We start from the raw sequence: 18,668 nt of genomic DNA, 5'->3' as shown, positions 1-18,668 counted from the left end.
TCCCGTGCATCGAAGACCCAGGAAGCAGCCTGAAAACAACCAGGCAAGGCTACTATGTTGAGGGGAATCGTGAATGGTATGACGTTCTAATCCTGGCTCTGTCCCCAAAGTGCTGTGGGACCTATCCCTCTTGTGTCACTATCCTCATTTGTGAAATGAGCATCCCTGCAGCTCAGACATACTAGGATTCTAAGCAGAACTGTGAGCAGAATCACCCGACCTTCCTCTCCTACTGGCCTTTCATCACTACAGTAACTGCTGCTGCCGAAAATTGGGGTAAGGAACAAAGGAAAGGAGTGACAAATGGTGAGCAGGCACTTCAGTTTTGCAGACTCCACAGGAGTTGTTTTTATACACATGAACACATTAATAGGTGTGTCAGTGGATCTCACTTTGGGAGAAGGATTTTTATCCATCAGTGGTCACCTCAGATGCCTGGACATGAACGTCACTACCGTTCAGCAGTTGCTTCCTTGATTGTCATCTCAGAGCACAAGGAAGGGGCTGCCTTTGACTGGGACTCTTCTTGGGTGCTGGAGTCTTGCCCTTGCTTTTGCATGGTGTCTAACTGAGCCTTTCTGGGAGGTAAAAGAAATGACCATGGATCTCTGTGCAGACGCTCTCCCCAGCCCTCTGCATCCTGCCACTTGCTCTCTGGATGATGGCTTCCCACTAGGCAGGGAGGTCCCAGGATTCTGGGGAGGTACAGGAGCACGGTATAGGACCCAGCTTGCAGGGCCCACCACTTGTTTTCTGTAGCTGTCTGGCCTTGTGGTGGAGGATGCATGGCTGAGAGATCCACAGGCTGACCTCTACCTGTTTGGTTCAGCTGGATGTCAGTTCTGCAGCAGGTTTTTACCTTCAACATCTTCAGCACCTGTCTCATTAAGTAAGGTGGGTAGTGCTATAGGTAATTGAGAGTCAGGTCTAGGCTGGAAGGGAACTGAAATGCCATCTGCCCTTGCTAACGACCTTCAACCAACAAGCCACATCTCCCAATAAACACAAAAGTGAACAATGCAGTGAGCTAACAGAGCCAGCCTTTGTTTATTTGCCTTCAATGATCTCCAGTGGGCTAAGTCTCATTAGATAATTTGGCCTGAACCATTGGACTGAAGGTCAAGAGGTGACTTCGAGTTAGACACCGAATAAGCCAAGGTTGTGGATAACTGAATTTTTATGTTTCTGAGAGAGTAGTCCCCAAACTAACCAGAAAAGATTTTCAAGTTTTTTCTTGTTTGGAGTTTCTGCCTTTTTATTTCTCCTTCTTTTATTACAGACAATCAGTAGCTAAAAGTAAAGGGAGACTTATGGGCATGGACATTCTGTCTGGTTTTATGACCAAGCCCAGCTCTCTACTAGGAGTCTATTTGAGCTGATTCCAGAGCAGTTAACTGAATGGAGTGGATCGGACTATTCTAAGGAGTAGACTAGAACTATCCACAAAATCATCCTTTAGGTCACGTTTCTCCTTTTGTGGAGTCAATGGGGGTTTCTGACTGCCAGTGAAAGTCATTGTCTTTGAGACCCAACTCCACAAAGCCTTGGAGGAGAGCATGGATCCCATTCCAGTAGGCCTGGATTCGAGTCACCTTTTCCTTTCGCCCTGCTCCAGAATTGAGCTCCGGGCCCTGGGCAAGATCTCAGAAGGAGAGGAGCTGACTGTGTCCTACATCGACTTCCTCAACGTCAGTGAAGAACGCAAGAGGCAGTTGAAGAAGCAGTACTACTTTGACTGCACATGTGAACACTGCCAGAAAAAACTAAAGGACGACCTCTTCCTGGGGGTGAAAGACAACCCCAAGGTACATGCAACCCTGCTGCTGAGGTGTTTGTGTCCATATTCTCTAGGAGCCAATCACAGGTGGTTTCACAGCTAATCAGTGTGCCCTGCCCATGAGCTTCCTAGGGAGCAGCTGTGACCCTGGGGAGGAGGCAGGGTATGAGAGCAGAGCACCGTGGGTAGGTCCCAGCTAAGTCCTGGCACTGCCACTTGCCAGGTGTTTGACTTTGGGGAAGTCACCCAGTTTTCTCAACTGTAAAATAGGAATGATGGTCCCATTGCAAGAGGTTGTTATAAAGATTAAAGAAGATGATGTGTATAAAAGGAGTGGCATACGGAGTAGACACTGGAAATTTTGGTTCCTCTTGTTGCTCCTTTATGAGTTGAGTGATGTTGAGAATTTAAGGTGTTGAGATCGGATGGGCAAAGATATTTGTCATCTGGTTATCAAAAAGATATTCCTAGTCCCATGGGGATGGGCAGTGTGGAGACAGGGCTATGTTTAGATTGGTCAACATCCTGAACTCCTGGGTAACTGTTGCTAGTTGATGGTCAGTCTGTTGAGCAGCAGAAGAAGGCTTGCTGACAGGAGGTCAGGAGCCCAGCTGAGCTGGGAGAGAGCGCTGAGCCGCCAGGTGTCAGAGTAGCCAGTTAAAGCAAGAGATCACAAATGAGAGTGAAGTATTTAATCACTTACTGCAATAGTGTTAAGCAAGAAGCCAAAACCGAAGAAAGCACTGACTCTTCTTGTCCATTTCCTCCAGGGAAGCTGTGCTCAGGGGGAGGATGAGGGGGATCAGCACAGGCATGGAGGCGTCTCACATGGCATTCTCTTTTATAAGGACACCAGTCATATGGGGTTAGGAGACCACTCTACTCCAGTATGATCTCACCTTAACTAATTACATCTACAATGACCCTATTGCCAAGTAAGATCTCATTCTGAGGTAGCTTATGGGGCTAGACTTCAACATATGAATTTTGGGAGGATACAATTTTACCCCTAACACTATGTATGCTACCATTTATGAACATTAAAAGGCACACACACACACACACCCCCATGCACACCCATGCCCATGCAAGCATACTCGGTCTCCATACAGAAGTAGGAGGACCAGTGATGCCTGGGGTGAAGATATTGAGAGTCACCCCTCGCAGGAAGAGACAAAGCAGTTGGGGCCCAAGGATTAATGTTTTCTATAGGAACAACCTCTTTTCAGAGAAGCAAAGGTCTGTATTCTAGGAGATTTATATTGGATGTATGTGAGAGGCACTGAGCACTGCATCATGGGCGCTACAGAGAAGAATTTGTTATTGCACCCACCCTCACCCCGACCTTTCAGAACCTGCGGAAAGCATGTCTTATCTGTGAGCCAGCCAGCCTTCCTTCCTGGAGACAGGCACTGAGTATTTGTTTCATAACTTGCTTCCACACTACTTAATTATTATTATTATTATTATTATGAGGCCAGACCCTCTTTTCTCTGTTCTAAAATAAAACAACCATGTGGTCATTTCTTTAGATTTTTTTGATGTTTACCTGACAGTTTCAATCGTTCAGAAGGCTATGTGTGGCCTTTAGTTCCCATCCCTTCACTTTAGATATGCTGTTACCAGCTGGTGACAATACACACACGTCTTCAGTATGAATTGCAGAGTTGGCATTTCTCTTGATATAAAAGATTGATGATTTCAGCTTGAACCTACCTGAATTCAAGGCAAAAACTTTCTGTTGTATTTTATATCAAATTGAGTTTCTCTATTAAAACAACTCAAAATAAAAATACCTATACTAACTGAGCAGGAAAAAATTGAGTATATCTTTTTAAAAGCAAATGCTTCCTCAGGCATTAAAAAAAGTCCATAATAATGTAGCAGGAAGAATACTGGAAGAAGAATTATGAGGCCTGTGTACTAGTACTGGCTATGACTCTAAACACCTGGGCTTGGCCAAGTCTCTTCCTTCTGGGCCTCAGTTTCCTCATCTGTAAAATGGGGAGTTGGACTAACTTATTAACCATTTCCTCAAGCTGGACTGTCTACGATGTCATCACAGTCATTTCCTTTCTTTTCCCTATAACGCTGTATCCCAGACTGATAAGCCTCCATCAGTACACCATCCTCAAACCTTCAAATGCCATCAAAATCTTTCCTAGCTCCTCAATATATGTTTATGTAAACCTACGTAGAAATAAAAACCAAATATTTTTAAAATGGGAAAATAATAGCAAAATTTATGACATTTTTACTCAGTTGTGTCTCTGGACTATCTTTGTTTAGGCTGCTTAGGTTTTCTTTTGTAATCATTCTTTTTTAAAATTTATTTTATTTTTATTTATTTTTGAGATGAGGTTTCACTCTGTCACCCAAGCTGGAGTGCAGTAGTGTGATCTCAGCTCACCGCAGCCTCGACTTTCTGGGCTCCAGAGATTCTCCTGCCTTAGGCTCCTGAGTAGCTGGGACCATGGGTGCGTGCCACCACTGCAGACTAATTTTTGTATTATTTGTAGAGACGGGGTTTCACCGTGTTGCCCAGGCTGGTCTCAAATTCCTGGCCTCAAGTGATCCGCCCGTCGCAGCCTCTTGAAGTGCCGGGATTACAGGCATGAGCCACAGTGCCTGGCGGGTTTTTCCCCTGTCTCTCTCCAGCGTTTACTCATGATTTTCAAATAGGAATGTGCCAGGCCGGGCACGGTGGCTCACGCCTGCAATCCCAGAATTTTGGGAGGCCGAGGCAGGCAGATCACAAGGTCAGGAGTCTGATACCAGCCTGGACAATATGGTGAAACCCCATCTCTACTAAAAATACAAAAATTAGCCGAGCATGGTGGCCCACGCCTGTAATCCCAGCTACTCGGGAGGCTGAGGCAGAAGAATGGCTTGAACCCGGAAGGCGGAGGTTGCAGTAAGCTGAGATCGCACCACTGCATTCCAGCCTGGGCGACAGAGAAAGACTCCGTCTCAAATAAATAAATAAATAAATAAATAAATAAATAAATAAAATGAAAAAAATCAAATAGAAATGTGCCAATTTCTCCAGGCTTGGGAACCAACATCCTTCTTACCCCTTCTCCTCCCTCTTTGGCACCTTTTCCTCTGGCTCCTCCCCTTTCCTCTGGCTCCTCCCCGTTCATCTGGCTCCTCCCCTTTCCTATAGCTCCTCCCTTCTCCTCTGGCTCCTCCCCCAGCCCCTCAGATCGCCCAACCCTTGCTCCTTCTCCTCCGCCTCTGGGTCCTCCCTCCCTCTTCCTCCTTGTTTTCTGTAGAATTTGATGCTCCTGGAGACAGAAGCCTTTCACCACGGGGATTCCTTAAATCCTGTGTGCAAATCAGAATGTTCCTGCCTTTATTGTGAAGAGTGGAGCCAAGTGGAACAACCCCGTTTCCTTTCTCAAAATAGATTTATCACATGTTGCACTTACTAATTAACAACCTTTCCGCCAGGTTGTTTTGGGGAATCTTGTAAGTTGCCTCTTTAAACAAAATTGACTCACTTCCAGAGCTTCAAGTGACACTCCTCCTTACATCATCAAACTGAGCAAGACTTTGATGAACACTTAACCACTTGGTATTCTCTTAATCTATCCTACGAGCTACTGATTACTCCAGAAGGTTCACTAAAAATTTTGAGATTTAAAGATAATAGAATTTACAGTAGATTAGATATCAGGGGTCATAAACTATACATGATTTTGTGAATCATACTTGGGTAATAAGCTATGGCTATAACTAGAAATGTGGGTTTGACAGATTAATGGCACACCTCTGGTCCATCAGTCACAGAACTCTGCACAACCAGGCAAGACATAGGCTTAATTCCAATCGGCTTAGGAAAGCAGTCACACACTGAAATGACTTCTTTGGGACAAAGACATGATTTGAGTTAACAGAGGGCTGAACAGCATTCCGGGGCATAAGGTAGCAGCTGGTAGCAGCAGGAGATTTCAGCCAAAGCCAGAAATCTCAGTCAAATCAAAAGTCAAGGCAAAGGTTAAGCTAGGAGTGAGACCTGCAAGCAGAAGCTAGAGCACTGGTGGGTGCATCCATTATCAGAGTCAGGCCATGGAACAAATACAGGTAGACACATAGAATAACTAACTCCAGGGAGGCCCAGATACAGAAGGATATGGAAATAAGGATAGCCAAAATTATAGGGATAGCCAAAAGCTATACAAAAGCCAAAGTGGGTGAGGTGGGCAGAAGAACAAATGTAATACCCCTTTCCTTAGGAGAGCCTGACCCTGAAGCAAGCTGTCCTGGCCAGAGGGCTCTCATACTGCAAGATGAAAACCCATGGCAGAACTGGTCCAGGACAGCTGGAAGAAGGAGGGAAGATGGTCTACAGAGAGGGATACGTTTTCATTGCAACAAATGCCCATTCTCTTGTTACTCTTTGGTAGTTTACTGAGGGTGACTTCACAAAACAATGTGAACCGCAAATAGAAAGGAAGCTGTTGAGTCTAATTCTTTAGAGTGAAAAAATTGGACAACCGGAGAACTGGTTAAATAAATTATCCTAGCTTCATACAGTGGAAAACTTTACATTTATTAAAATGATATAGTTTTATATTGATATGGGAAAATGTCTGCAAAATACTGAGTGAAAAATTGCTATAGACAGATATATGGTATAATTCCAGTTAGAAAACATAGTCAATCCTATTGGCACGTACATACACATATGCATGTGTGTGCACACATAGGACTGAAATTCAGCCAGTGCTTACTGGTAAAGTCATTTAGACATATCCAATGTTTAATTTAATTTAATCTAATAATTTTATTTAATTTTCTTTTGAGACAGGGTCTGGCTGTGTCACTCAGGCTGTAGTGCAGTGGTGTGATCTCGGCTCACTGCAACCTCTGCCTCCTGGGTTCAAGTGATTCTTGTGCCTCAGCCTCCCTAGTAGCTAGGACTACAGATGTGCACCAGTATACCTGGCTAATTTTTGTATGTTTAGTAGAGATGGGGTTTCACCCTATCATGCAGGTTGGTATCAAACTCCTGATCTCAGGTAATCTCCCCGCCTGGGCCTCCCAAAGTGCTGGGATTACAGGCGTGAGCCATCATGCTGGGCTGACATACCCATTGTTGATGGTCACTGTCTGTGCTTTGATTAGTCAGTGCTTTTTCTCTATCAGTCATTAAGTATTTTAAATATTATTTCTGTATGCATGCATAGGAAAATGTTCCCCCAGATACTAACTGTAGTCATTAGGTGAGTTCTAGGGATTTCTACTTTTTTATTTTTTAACATACTTTTAAATATTGTTCTAATTTTCACAACTTGCATATGTCAATTTTACAGTCAGAATAAATAATAAAGTTATTTTCATTTTGGAAAAAAGTTATAAAAGATTTGCTTAAGCAAAAAAAAATGTTTCCGAAAAGGACTTCCGATAGGAATAAGCATAGCATGTAAACTTCTTGTTTGGACTTTGAGAAATTTGGCTCTTTTCCTTCAAAATTATTATGTCCCTGTGGGAACCGGCTTCTTAATTATGGCACTTCCTTGCCTCAAATATCAAAACCTTGTTTTGTTTTGTTTGTAAGATCACTAGGCTTCTTAGGCAAATGTAGAATCCTAATGAGTCCAGATTTCACAGGAACAGCTGACAGATGTTCTCCTGATATCCTTTTGGCTAAGACAAGGAAATACAGGCTGGCTGCTAAGACATTTGGAAGAGTTTGAATAATTATAATCACAAGGACCCTCCTTAATGAACTCGAAGACAAATCGGAGTATGATTTTGGGGTCAAGTCCTTGGGCTCTGTCTTTAGCCCTGTGCTGGCTAGTATTTAAATCAATGACTTGGATGAAAACAAAAATGCAAGGGTGTACCTGTGGAAATATGTGGTTGACTTGAAACAAAGAGGGACAGCAGCAAATATTTTGGGTGATAGAATCCAAAATGCCAGAGAAAGCGCAATAGCGATCAATGTCAGGTCCTGCCCTGGGGTTCAAAGGGCCAGGAATTTGCACAGGCTGGAATGATTGGCTGACAACAAGGGTCTGAGACTTGGCTTATAGAAAACGGAAGTCAGAAATGTGATGAGGGAACTGGAATAGCTACAGGATCTTGGGTAGCATTTACAGGAATAAGGCATTCAGAATGAGGAAGGCATTAACCTTGCACTACATTGAATGTCAAAGATGGCAACTACTCAAAGGTGGAATGGGTTGCCTCATGAAGGCATCTCTAGCTCAATGGGTCTCTCTTTCCCAGCCCTCTCAGGAAGTGGTGAAGGAGATGATACAATTCTCCAAGGATACATTGGAAAAGATAGACAAGGCTCGTTCGGAGGGTTTGTATCATGAGGTAAGAATTCACTTATTACAGAGGATGGGATTAGAGAGGAGGGTGGAAACGTTCTCTAGTAAGGGAGGGAAATGGGGTGGGAATGGGCGGGCAGGGGGCTACCAAGCAGGTTGTTTTTCTAGATGTCCCTTGGTTGAGACCATGACTCTTCTTGCCCCTAAACCTTTAGCATCTCTTAGGGGTGTATTCTCTGTGACTGATTATTAACCCACTGAGACTGGGTCCGAGGGGAGCAAATGCAGACAGACACTTGTCCCTGGGGGATCTGTGATGTCTAAACCTGGCATCAGAGATGAGGGAATGCAGATGGCAGTGGACATACTGGGAGTGAGTTGCATGCTTTCCCATAATTGAATGCATGTGCCAGCTACAGTTTTCTGCCTCTGCCAACTGAGCATTCATCCTTGGCTCTTGAAGCGCCAGGGATTCTCAGCTGGCTCTACACTAGAATCACCTTTGAAAAATTTTGATGCTCAGGCCCCCACTCAGGACAATTTCACCAGAATCTCTGGGCATGGAACCCTGATAGCAAGATTTTTAAAGCTCTCAGGTGATTTCAATGTGTAACCAAAGGTGAGACCCACTGCCAGACACTGGCCTGCAGGGTATTTGCATTGAATTAACCTGAGCAGCTTGTTGGAAATACTGATTTCCAGTCTCACACTCTAAGATGTGACTCATTCAATCTGCAGCGGAAAACAGGGACCATGAATTAGCATTTTTGTTCCCCAAGCTCGCTAAACAACTTGAATGTTAATGCCTCTAGGGCATGTCAATGCGGGAGATCAATTTCTATTCATTTCTATTTATATTTCCCTTCTCCTCTTCCTCCTTCTTTACTAACTCGCTTATTGCACATTTCTAAGCCCTTACTGGGGTGGCCAACATAAGACACTCTCCTTGCCTGGAAGGAGTTCTGTCAGGTGGGGAGACAGTCACACAAACAAGGTGTTACTGTACAACATGGAAAATCTATGTCAGAGGCACGAGATGGGAGCTGGAGTGAGTAGGAGGGCCCCACTGGCTCCATTGCGCTGGCTTTTCTCCTCTACATTTCTTCTCCTTCCCCATTCAGACCTGGCAGGGCTAGGTGTGGCTCTGGACACTGCCCCCATGGGTTTAAGAGGATTGTTTTCAGGATGAATTGATTGCCAGCCATCATCTTTCCTCTCCCTGCTACGCCCCACACCACCTCAGGTTGCCTCATGAACTCTGGGAAAGTCTCAGAGCAAAATTAGTTCCCACTGATTGTAAACGGAAGGAATTGTACGGCATTTCTCCCATGAGAGCTTCAAAGGAAGGAGAGGAGAACAATGAACACCTAAAATCTAGAGACCACTGGACTTCGTAGGGTAGGGCCTAAGCCTATGTCTCCACAAGAGTCAGTCAGAAAAGCCTGGTTGCAGGATGATTGTGGTCAGGCCCATCTTTTTCCTCACCAGAGCCAAAGCTGAATCCTTCTGGAGATGTTTTGCAGTTTCCGGGGAGCTCATGCATCTTGTACATTTCAGTAGGACATAATTATTCAAACCCACTGAGCCTAAGGACCACCCAGGGGCTTATACATAAAAACTACACATCCAGGGTTTCTCTCTCAGATATTTGGTTTCAATTGGTCTGGGGTAGGACTTGAACATCAGTGTTTTAAAAAAGCTTTCTGATGATTCCAAAGCCCAGTGAGTGGAGAATCACAGGAATGGTGGTGAAGCTGGAGCTCAGCTGCTTGGTTTCAGTGCTTGATCCATTGCTCACCATCTGTGTGACTTTGGCAAAGTACTTACCCTCTCTGTGCTTCAGTTTTCTCATCTGGTAAAATGGGATTATTAGTAGTACTCATCTGAATGTGTTGTTATAATAGATATACATTTATTTGTATATGCATATATGTATGTATGCATATATGCGTGCATATATATATCTCGGTATCTGTACAGAATTGATTCTAGGACTGCCACAGATACTAAAATCTGCAGATGCTCAAGTCCCTTGTATAAAATAGTGTATTCTTGCATACAACCTATGCACATCCTTCCATATACTTTAAAGCATCTCTAAATTACTTTATAACACCTAATACAATGTAAATTCTATGTAAGTAGCTGTTATACTGTATTGATTTGTTTGTATTGTTTTTTGTTGTTGTATTGTTCTTTCTTTCTTTTAACATATTTTTGACCAGGTATGGTGGCTTATGCCTGTAATCTTAGCACTTTGGGAGGCCGAGGTGGGCAGATTGCCTGAGCTCAGGAGTTTGAGACCAGCCTGGGCAACATGGTGAAACCCTGTCTCTACTAAGAACACAGAAATTAGTCGGGCATGGTGGTGGGCACCTGTAACCCTAGCTACTCAGAAGGCTGAGGCAGGAGAATCACTTGAACCTGGGATGTGGAGGTTGCAGTGAGCCAAGATCAAGCCACTGCACTTCAGCCTGGGCAATGGAGTGAGACTTTTGTCTCTCTCTCTCTCTCTCTCGCTCTCTCTCTCTCTCTCTCTCTATATATATATATATATGGAACTGGTGCTTATACAGATCTGATTGTACATTTATATGTGTGTGTGTATGTATAGCTTTCATAGCTTCCCGCTACCTACTGATTTTGGAAACTCCGCACCGTGCTGCATCTGCCATGTTTCACACCATTACCCTTCCCATCCTTACCCCTCAGCCAATGGGACCACTTTGCAATTCATGCCCCAAAACTGTGCTTTCCCACCTCTGTCAGCAATTGCCCCAATCTTAAAAAGAATGAGTGTCTGATACCATCATGATGGTCGCGTATGTGAATTAAGCGTGTGCTCTGGTGCAATGGTAATGGGCAGGGCCTCTGTCTCACTCTAGGTTGTGAAATTATGCCGGGAGTGCCTGCAAAAGCAGGAGCCAGTGTTTGCTGACACCAACATCTACATGCTGCGGATACTGAGCATTGTTTCGGAGGTCCTTTCCTACCTCCAGGCTTTTGAGGAGGCCTCGGACTATGCCAGGAGGATGGTGGACGGCTATATGTAGGTGACGATTCTGGGTCTCAGATAGTCTCCTGGAAGTGTGTCTGTTCCAGGGATGGCAAATAGATAGCATATTTACTGCTGCCTCTCCCTCCTATACCCACAGCAGGCGTCACGAATCCATCACGGCTCTCTTTTTGACTGAGCCTTTTTATCGTGGTGCTCCAGTGGTAATGACCAAACAATCAGAGTTTGTGCTTGAGATGAAACCTATTTGTCATCCCTGGTCTTTCCCAAATTCTCCAGCACATCTATCACTTGGGTGGCGTCTTCTGCTTTTGATTTCCTTCAGGCTAACCCCAGCTTGATTTTAAGTGATTGGACCGCGCCCTCTACCCCGTAATCAACACAGGCAATTCTGGGAGCTTTTATTTATTTATTTATTTATTTATTTATTTATTTATTTTTAAAAGAGCCATCAATCATCTTTGCTTAAAAATTGTAAAATTCAATTCCCTTGCCTTCCATCTGCCAATACCCTCTCTTGCTTTCTGTGTCCATATCGTCATGCGAATTTGTGTTTCTGGCCAAATAAGTTGACACAAGTTCATTTCTTTGAGAGGATGTTAGTCATAAACAAAACGTAGAACATTTTGTAGAAATGTTCTAAATGTAGAACAAGAAATGTAGAACAAAATGTAGAGCAAGAAACCATACAACACGCTAAGGAAGCCCTGCAAAATGGTGCCAACCAGGTGAAAATACAATGCTGGCTCAAAAAGGACATTTAAATTATTTTTTCTCCCTTGACCTTCCTACCACTTTCCAGGGAGAGGTCTGAGGTGCTCCTGAGAGCTGTGAGCTCCCTGTGCTCAAGCTCAGAGAGTACGATCCTGGCCCCTTTTTCTCACAAGGACTTGGTTGGGCAGCCCAGGCCAGAGTTTCAGCTATCACAGCCTCACTGTGTAGAATGTTTGGCAACTCGTTCCATGTCTCTGTGCCTCAGTTTCCCCTTGGCGGCTACAGAAGACTCACAGTGCTGAGGGGAAGAGCAGATGGGCTTAATCATTGGGGCACTTTATACATTTTTAAATTAAGTGCAGACATAAGGATGACTGGTATAATGTATGATTATTTGCTATGCTCCCACAGGAAGCTCTACCACCCCAACAATGCCCAACTTGGCATGGCCGTGATGCGGGCAGGGCTGACCAACTGGCACGCTGGTAACATTGAGGTGGGGCATGGGATGATCTGCAAAGCCTATGCCATTCTCCTGGTGACACACGGACCCTCCCACCCCATCACCAAGGACTTAGAGGCAAGTAGCATCTTGGGGGCTGGTGTTCCCTTCCTGGCCTGAGGTTTCTGAGGATGAGAGTGTGAATTCAGGTGGACTCTGCTTTAGAAAAGTCCACATACTCCCAGCTAGACCAAAGGGAACTCAGAAACGCTTTAGCCCACTACCCTTGTGTGTTAGACCGACCGTTCGTTCGCATTACTGTAAATGAATAACCTGAGATTGGGTAATTTATAAAGAAAAGAGGCTTGTGTTGGCTCAGGGTTCTGCAGACTGCATAGGAAGTGTAGTGCTGGCATCTGCTTCTGGTGAGGGCCTCAGGAATCTTCTAATCATGCCAGGAGGGAAAGGGAGTCAGTGTGTCACATGATGAGAGAGGGAGCAAGAGAGAAAGGCAGAGGTGCCAGGCTTTTTTAAACAAGCAGATCTGGTGTGAACTCAGAACGAGAACTCACTCCTACCAAGTGGATGGCACTAAGCAATTCATGAGAGCTCTGCTCCCATGACTCGAGCACATCTGCCAGGCCCCACCTCCAACACTGGGGGTCACATTTCAGTGTGAGATTTGGAAGGGACAAATATCCAAACCATATCATCTTGCTTTACACATGAGGAAATTGAGGCTCAGGGAAGGAGGGCAATCTGTCCATAGTCACACAGCGAGTTAATGGCAAAGCTGAGACTTGAAGCCTGAGTCTGTTGAATCTTAACACCCCAAACCTGGAGTGAGGAAATGCAAACAACGGTGTATGTGGCGGGGGAGGGGGTGGGTGTGCGCGCGCGCACGCGCAGCCATTTATATTAGAAAGTATCCTGTGTAACATGGAGTATAGTTAGGGGTCACAGGCTCTGGAATCACACCTTCAGGTTGAGTTCCAGCTTCACTGCTTTCTAGTTGTGTGATTTTGCAAATATTGAATGTATAGCTGTCAGTCTCCTCATCAGTAAAACGGGGAAAGGATAGGGTTGTGATGAGTATTCATGAGTTAATGTGTGAAATGCACTTAGTGCCTGGCAAATGGTGCTGCTGGTGTCCTTGTTGCTTTGAAGGGCTGGTTTATTTGAGAGTGACAGGGCTGTCCTCAGACAGTACAGTCTAGGGAAAGTGGACAGACTTTAGTGTTATAAAATGTAGGATGACTATGACATTTAGGACTGGCGTGGTCTCAGGTATGGATGTCCTTTTACTATTCAGATCCCAAGTTTCCTCATTTATAAAATGGAAATAATATACTAGCCCCTCAAAATTGGCAGGAGTGAGGGGCAGAAAAGCAGGGTAACTAGCTTTATGTCTAGGGTACCGAGCCTGTCAAAGGCAGAGCCTTTGTTGATTTTACTGACGGCTGTGAGTCTCTGAATGCCTGGCCCTTGAGCAATATTTCTTGAATGGACATGTGGGAGGATGAGGGCTCTTCTGTGTGTCACACACTGTAATCTTCCCAACCCACAGTAAGGTACAAAAAGGGGGAGAAAACTGATGGCTGAAGCAATTACTTCACTTGCGTGAGGTCCCACACTAGTATCTGCAGGGGCCAGGGTTCAAATCCAGGTCCCCGCTGGGCAGTTCCTGAGAACAAACACTCTTTTCTGAGAATGGTTCCTTCAGCTACTCTCCCAGTGTTCTGACTCCCTCTCCCTGACAATGGAGATACTGCCAGGATGTTACGCCCTCGATGAATGAGTGTGTGTGTGTGTATATGTGTGTGTGTGTGTGTGTGTGTGTGTTCTGAGGGGGTAGAGTTGAATCTCCATGGCTGGAAGTAATTTACCCCAAGGTATATCAGAGACCAGCATGTCCTAGGAGCTTGCCATCACTGTTTACGGTATATCTGTGTCCCACAGGCCATGCGAGTGCAGACGGAGATGGAGCTACGCATGTTCCGTCAGAATGAATTCATGTACTACAAGATGCGCGAGGCTGCCCTGAACAATCAGCCCATGCAGGTCATGGCTGAGCCCAGCAATGAGCCAGCCCCAGCTCTGTTCCACAAGAAGCAATGAGGACTGCCCAGTGGAGGAGGGGCAATGTGGCTGGGGAGCTAGGGAGAGACTCTGGAGGTGGTGGGTCTCTGGGGACACCCCTGATGAGGAAGTTGAGGTAATGCTTAACCTTATTGCTGTGAGAATTTACTGCCCTGTATTTCCCAGTGCCATTTTGGCTCAATTCAAGTCTATTCACGTTAACTCTATCTCAGCCCAGACCGACTCCTCCTACAAATATTATTGGATGATAGGCCCTAGAACCCAATAAAGGAGCTCCAAATGTCATTGGGTGGGGAAGCAAAATGTAGAGAAACATTTAAAGCACACTGTAATAATAAATGCAATTGTAAACTATATGGAGGAGGGTGCAGAGGAGGGAATGTGTCTGGTGTGTGATGTATGTGTGTGCAGTGGGGGTATCACAGAAAATATGGCATCTGAGTTGAGGGTGGCAGGTGCCTGGAGTCTCAGGTGGCTGCTTATCCATCTGTGCAGGTGTATCTGGGGCTGCTGGTCTCCCCTGTGGTCTGCAATAGACATGATTGGCTGAGCAGGATATATGATGCTGTGTGGTTGGTGTGGAGTTATGAAGAAGGGGCTGTGTTCGGGCCACTTAGGCTCTACTCAGAGACCTGAAACCACTTCAGAATGGTGCATATGTGGAAAGAGCTGGCTGGGGGCCTTGCCCAAACCACCTGAGGTCTTAATTTAAAGTCTGGGGGAAAAAAGTCTGGGTTCCAACTAGAATTCTAGAAATATTTCTAGAACACACAGAGAGGGAATAACTCCCTCCATCACCCTTACCTTGTGGTTCCCTGTGATTTTAGATAATGTCTGATATTTTTCTGGCTATTTACCTAGTAGGATTTAAAAAATCAAAGTGAAGCTGAGAGAGAATCTTGGAAACACACATACCTGTTGATCATGGGCCCTGCAGAATTGGCCCTTGGGGGCTTTATTCGGTTACATGTGCCTGGGTGGTCTCTACCAGCTTAGACTCTATCATGGGACCCCATGAAGCTCCATTCTCGATACTGAATAATTATTACTTCCCTTGCTGAGTTTGTTTTTCTGTCATGCTCTTGGGGCTTCTGCTCTTCTCACCAGAAAGAACATTTGAATCTGGATTCTTGTATACCTGGGCTAGAGTCTTTTCAGAGGTGTGGTCAATTTATCCTGATCTCCAGGAAGGCTGTTGTGATTGCCTTCTAAGAAATGAGGGTCTTGAAAATCAACCAATCCCAAGATTAGCTTGTTATCCTGTTACCTTCTGACACCCCAAATTTCTCACCAATGTTTTGGGAGATCCTGGAACAGATCCCTTCAGTTGGGGGTATCACCAAGACTTCTACACAACCCAGGGCTACCACTGACCTCCAAGCTCTACCCCACATCTTGAAGTCGATTGATCCCACCAGATCCCATGTTTGTTATCTATGCCTAAATGTTAGCTTCTCCATCCTCACCACATGATGACCCACTGTGCCCCTCTGAACACTGCCTAGTGGCTGAAAACTCTGCAAATGGGCCACATTTTTGCAAAATACTTGTATCTGACACTTAGGTCTCCTTTGAAGACTTTCCTTTCTAGAAGGTTTTACAAGAAGTCTTTTACTTTACTGATAGTCTTTCAAGCCCCCACACCACAGGCTTAGGGATGGCACTAACATTCTCCCAGGGATCTAACTGGCATGTTCAAATTATCACTCTTTATCTTCATATAAAATGTCTCCCCCAAACCTTTTCCCCTTCTCTGTCATTGTCATCTGCTAAGCCACTGGTCATTTCCCCATGTTCATTCATAGTCTTTTTCCATCCTATCTTTCTAATATTTGTTGTCTTTAGCAAACTGTGCTCTGTGTCTGTGCTCCTACTTCCCTCTCAGACCATTGGAATGTGAGTCCTTCTCCCACTCGGAATGTCCTCTGGATCCCTTCCCCTCCTTTGACCCCCAGACTTTGCTCCATCTATTATTGCTTCTCCATCCTAGATCCTTGACATTTCTCACCCCACTGGCCTTCTCAAGTGCAATCAATAAAAATGCTAAGAACTCTTGGATCATAATCTTCATGACTGAGTTTATTTAGTTGTATAGTTATTATCTGCCTTTCTTCACTTTGCATTTCTTCTTGAATCCATTGCAGATTGGCTTCCACTCCCACTCCTCCGCTAAAAATGCTCTTACCAAGATCAAATCTAACGGGCACTTTTTAAGTTCCTATGTGATTTGGCTTTTCTGTGTCCATCATCACTCCCAGCCCTTGATTTCGGTGACCCACTTCCTTGTGATGATCTTCTGATCTGGTTTCTCAGGTTCCTTCACTGGTCCTTTTTCTTTCCCTGCCCCTGATATATTGACGTTTCCTGGAGTTGGTTTTGTTCTTGATTCATTCTCATCTCATTCTGCACACACTCCCTGCATAAACTCAGGCAGGCCCCTCATTTAATGACCACCTGAAGGCTGATGATTCTCAAATCTGTATTCCCTGATCTTGCATTTGAGTTCCAGCCCCACTTATCCTCTTGGATATTCTGCAGGCCCAGCAAACTCATCATGTCCAAAGTGAAACTTTTTCTCTTTCCTGTCTCCTCTCCTGTGATCTGTTCTTCCTTAGAACACCCCCCAAGAACGTCACCTCCTCCATCAGATTGTGAGCTCCTGGCGGGCAAGAGCTGTGTCCTATTCATCTTCCTATCCCCAGAACCTTGCCTGGAATGTGGTAGGTGCTCAGTAAATGTGTGTTGAATAAATGAATGAATGAATGAAGAAATGAATGAATTTGCTTACTTCAATGCAAAAGAACCATGAAACTATTTTGAGTTTTTATGTTATAGCAGTCAGCAAATCCTATTAAACACTTGGTGTTTCCAAGCAATAAGTGTGGCTTCTTTCTTTCTGACAATCTTTTTAGAGCAGCACTGTCTAATGGAATTTTCTGTGATGATGGAAATGTATTATATCTATGTTGTCCAATACAGTACAGTAGCTACTAGCAGCTTGTGACTATTGAGCACTGGAGTATAATTGAATAACAGAATTTTAAATGTTATTTAATTTCAACTAATTTATACTTAGCTAGCCAATGTGGCTAGTGGCTACCATATTAGATTGTGCAATTTTAGAGAAATACTTCAGTGTCATTTCTAAGAACATGGACACTAAGAAAAACCATCCAAGTTTGCCTTTATCCCAGCTTTCCTAATCTTATCTGCACTAGTTATTTCACCCATGCCTCAGTTTCCTGACTTCTACCTACTGCATAAGTTTGCTGTGAGGACTAACTTTTTAAAGTGTAAAGCCCTGAGAACCCAGTCCATCATATGTGCTTAGTGACTATTATTAGCTATTATTACACTTTGAGCATTCCAACCTTGCTTCTCCTGGGGTGTCCCTTCTCCCAGTTAGAAGATGAAGGTGAAGGGTAGAGGCAAGCAGTGGTGTGATGGAACTAGCTCTTATCAGCTTGGGAGAGCCAGCAGGGCACATCTCTTCCCAACTCTGCATTCATCAATATCACACTGATAACTTAAAATTGGCCATGGTGGGAATATTTAAACTATAGAAACGGCCTAACTTAGGAACACATTAATTTGCAGTTTTGTCAGTCTATAAAGGAGCTACACTACATGGGAGTAGCAAAACAGATCGTGGAAAGACCATTAAAGAAGTCTTCACTTAAACTGGGGTGAAATCTGCATCCTGAAACCTCTATTCTTTAAGGCCATGCCAAACAAATCTAAGACCACTGATTACCCTTTAGATGAAGCCGTCTGCCCACGGCACCATTGATATATTGATAAATACATGTATTAAAGGGCAGACATAGCCATTGCTTGGGTGAGTCACAGCGTACACTTCTCTAAAGGATACCGAAGGGAAAAATATAGTTGGGGGCATATAGCAGAGAGAATAGCAACATTTCTTCTTATTATTTTTTTTGAGACAGGGTCTCCCTTTGTCACCTAGGCTGGAGTGCAGTGGAGCGATCATGGCTCACTGCAGCCTCAACCTCCTAGGTTCAAATGATTCTCCCACCTCAGCCTGCCAAGCTGCTGGGATGACAGGGTGTGCACTACCACCCCTGGCTAATTTATTTATTTATTTATTTTGTAAAGTCGAGGTTTCACTATGTTGCCCAGGCTGGTCTCAATCTCCTAAGCTCAACCGATTCACCTGCCTGGGCCTCCCAAAGTGCTAGGATGACAGGTGTGAGCCACTGCACCTGGCCAAGAATAACAATATTTCTGAGGGCAGTTGGAGGTCCAAGCTTCTGGACCAAGGCATGCACAGTTGTGGATAACATCCAGCGCATGAAAGTAAATAGCCCTTCTAGA

The 18,668-nt window shown here is 44.6% G+C and overlaps 1 protein-coding gene across 1 annotated transcript in view; it reads left to right on the top strand.

The window, feature by feature from the left end:
• SMYD1 (SET and MYND domain containing 1) overlaps window positions 1-17,209 on the top strand; it is a 45,524-nt gene extending 28,315 nt beyond the window's left edge. The window contains exons 6-10 of the mRNA XM_011971761.1: window positions 1,616-1,805; window positions 8,015-8,107; window positions 10,947-11,110; window positions 12,203-12,371; window positions 14,193-17,209. Coding sequence (XP_011827151.1) covers window positions 1,616-1,805; window positions 8,015-8,107; window positions 10,947-11,110; window positions 12,203-12,371; window positions 14,193-14,351 — 775 coding nt within the window. The 3' untranslated portion in view covers window positions 14,352-17,209. The remainder of the gene's footprint in view (window positions 1-1,615; window positions 1,806-8,014; window positions 8,108-10,946; window positions 11,111-12,202; window positions 12,372-14,192) is intronic.
• The last annotated feature ends 1,459 nt before the right edge of the window (window positions 17,210-18,668 follow it).

Source organism: Mandrillus leucophaeus, unplaced genomic scaffold, assembly GCF_000951045.1.
Source record: "Mandrillus leucophaeus isolate KB7577 unplaced genomic scaffold, Mleu.le_1.0 Scaffold1244, whole genome shotgun sequence".
NCBI classification, from domain to species: domain Eukaryota; kingdom Metazoa; phylum Chordata; class Mammalia; order Primates; family Cercopithecidae; genus Mandrillus; species Mandrillus leucophaeus.
This window is presented reverse-complemented; position numbering and strand designations above follow the sequence as displayed.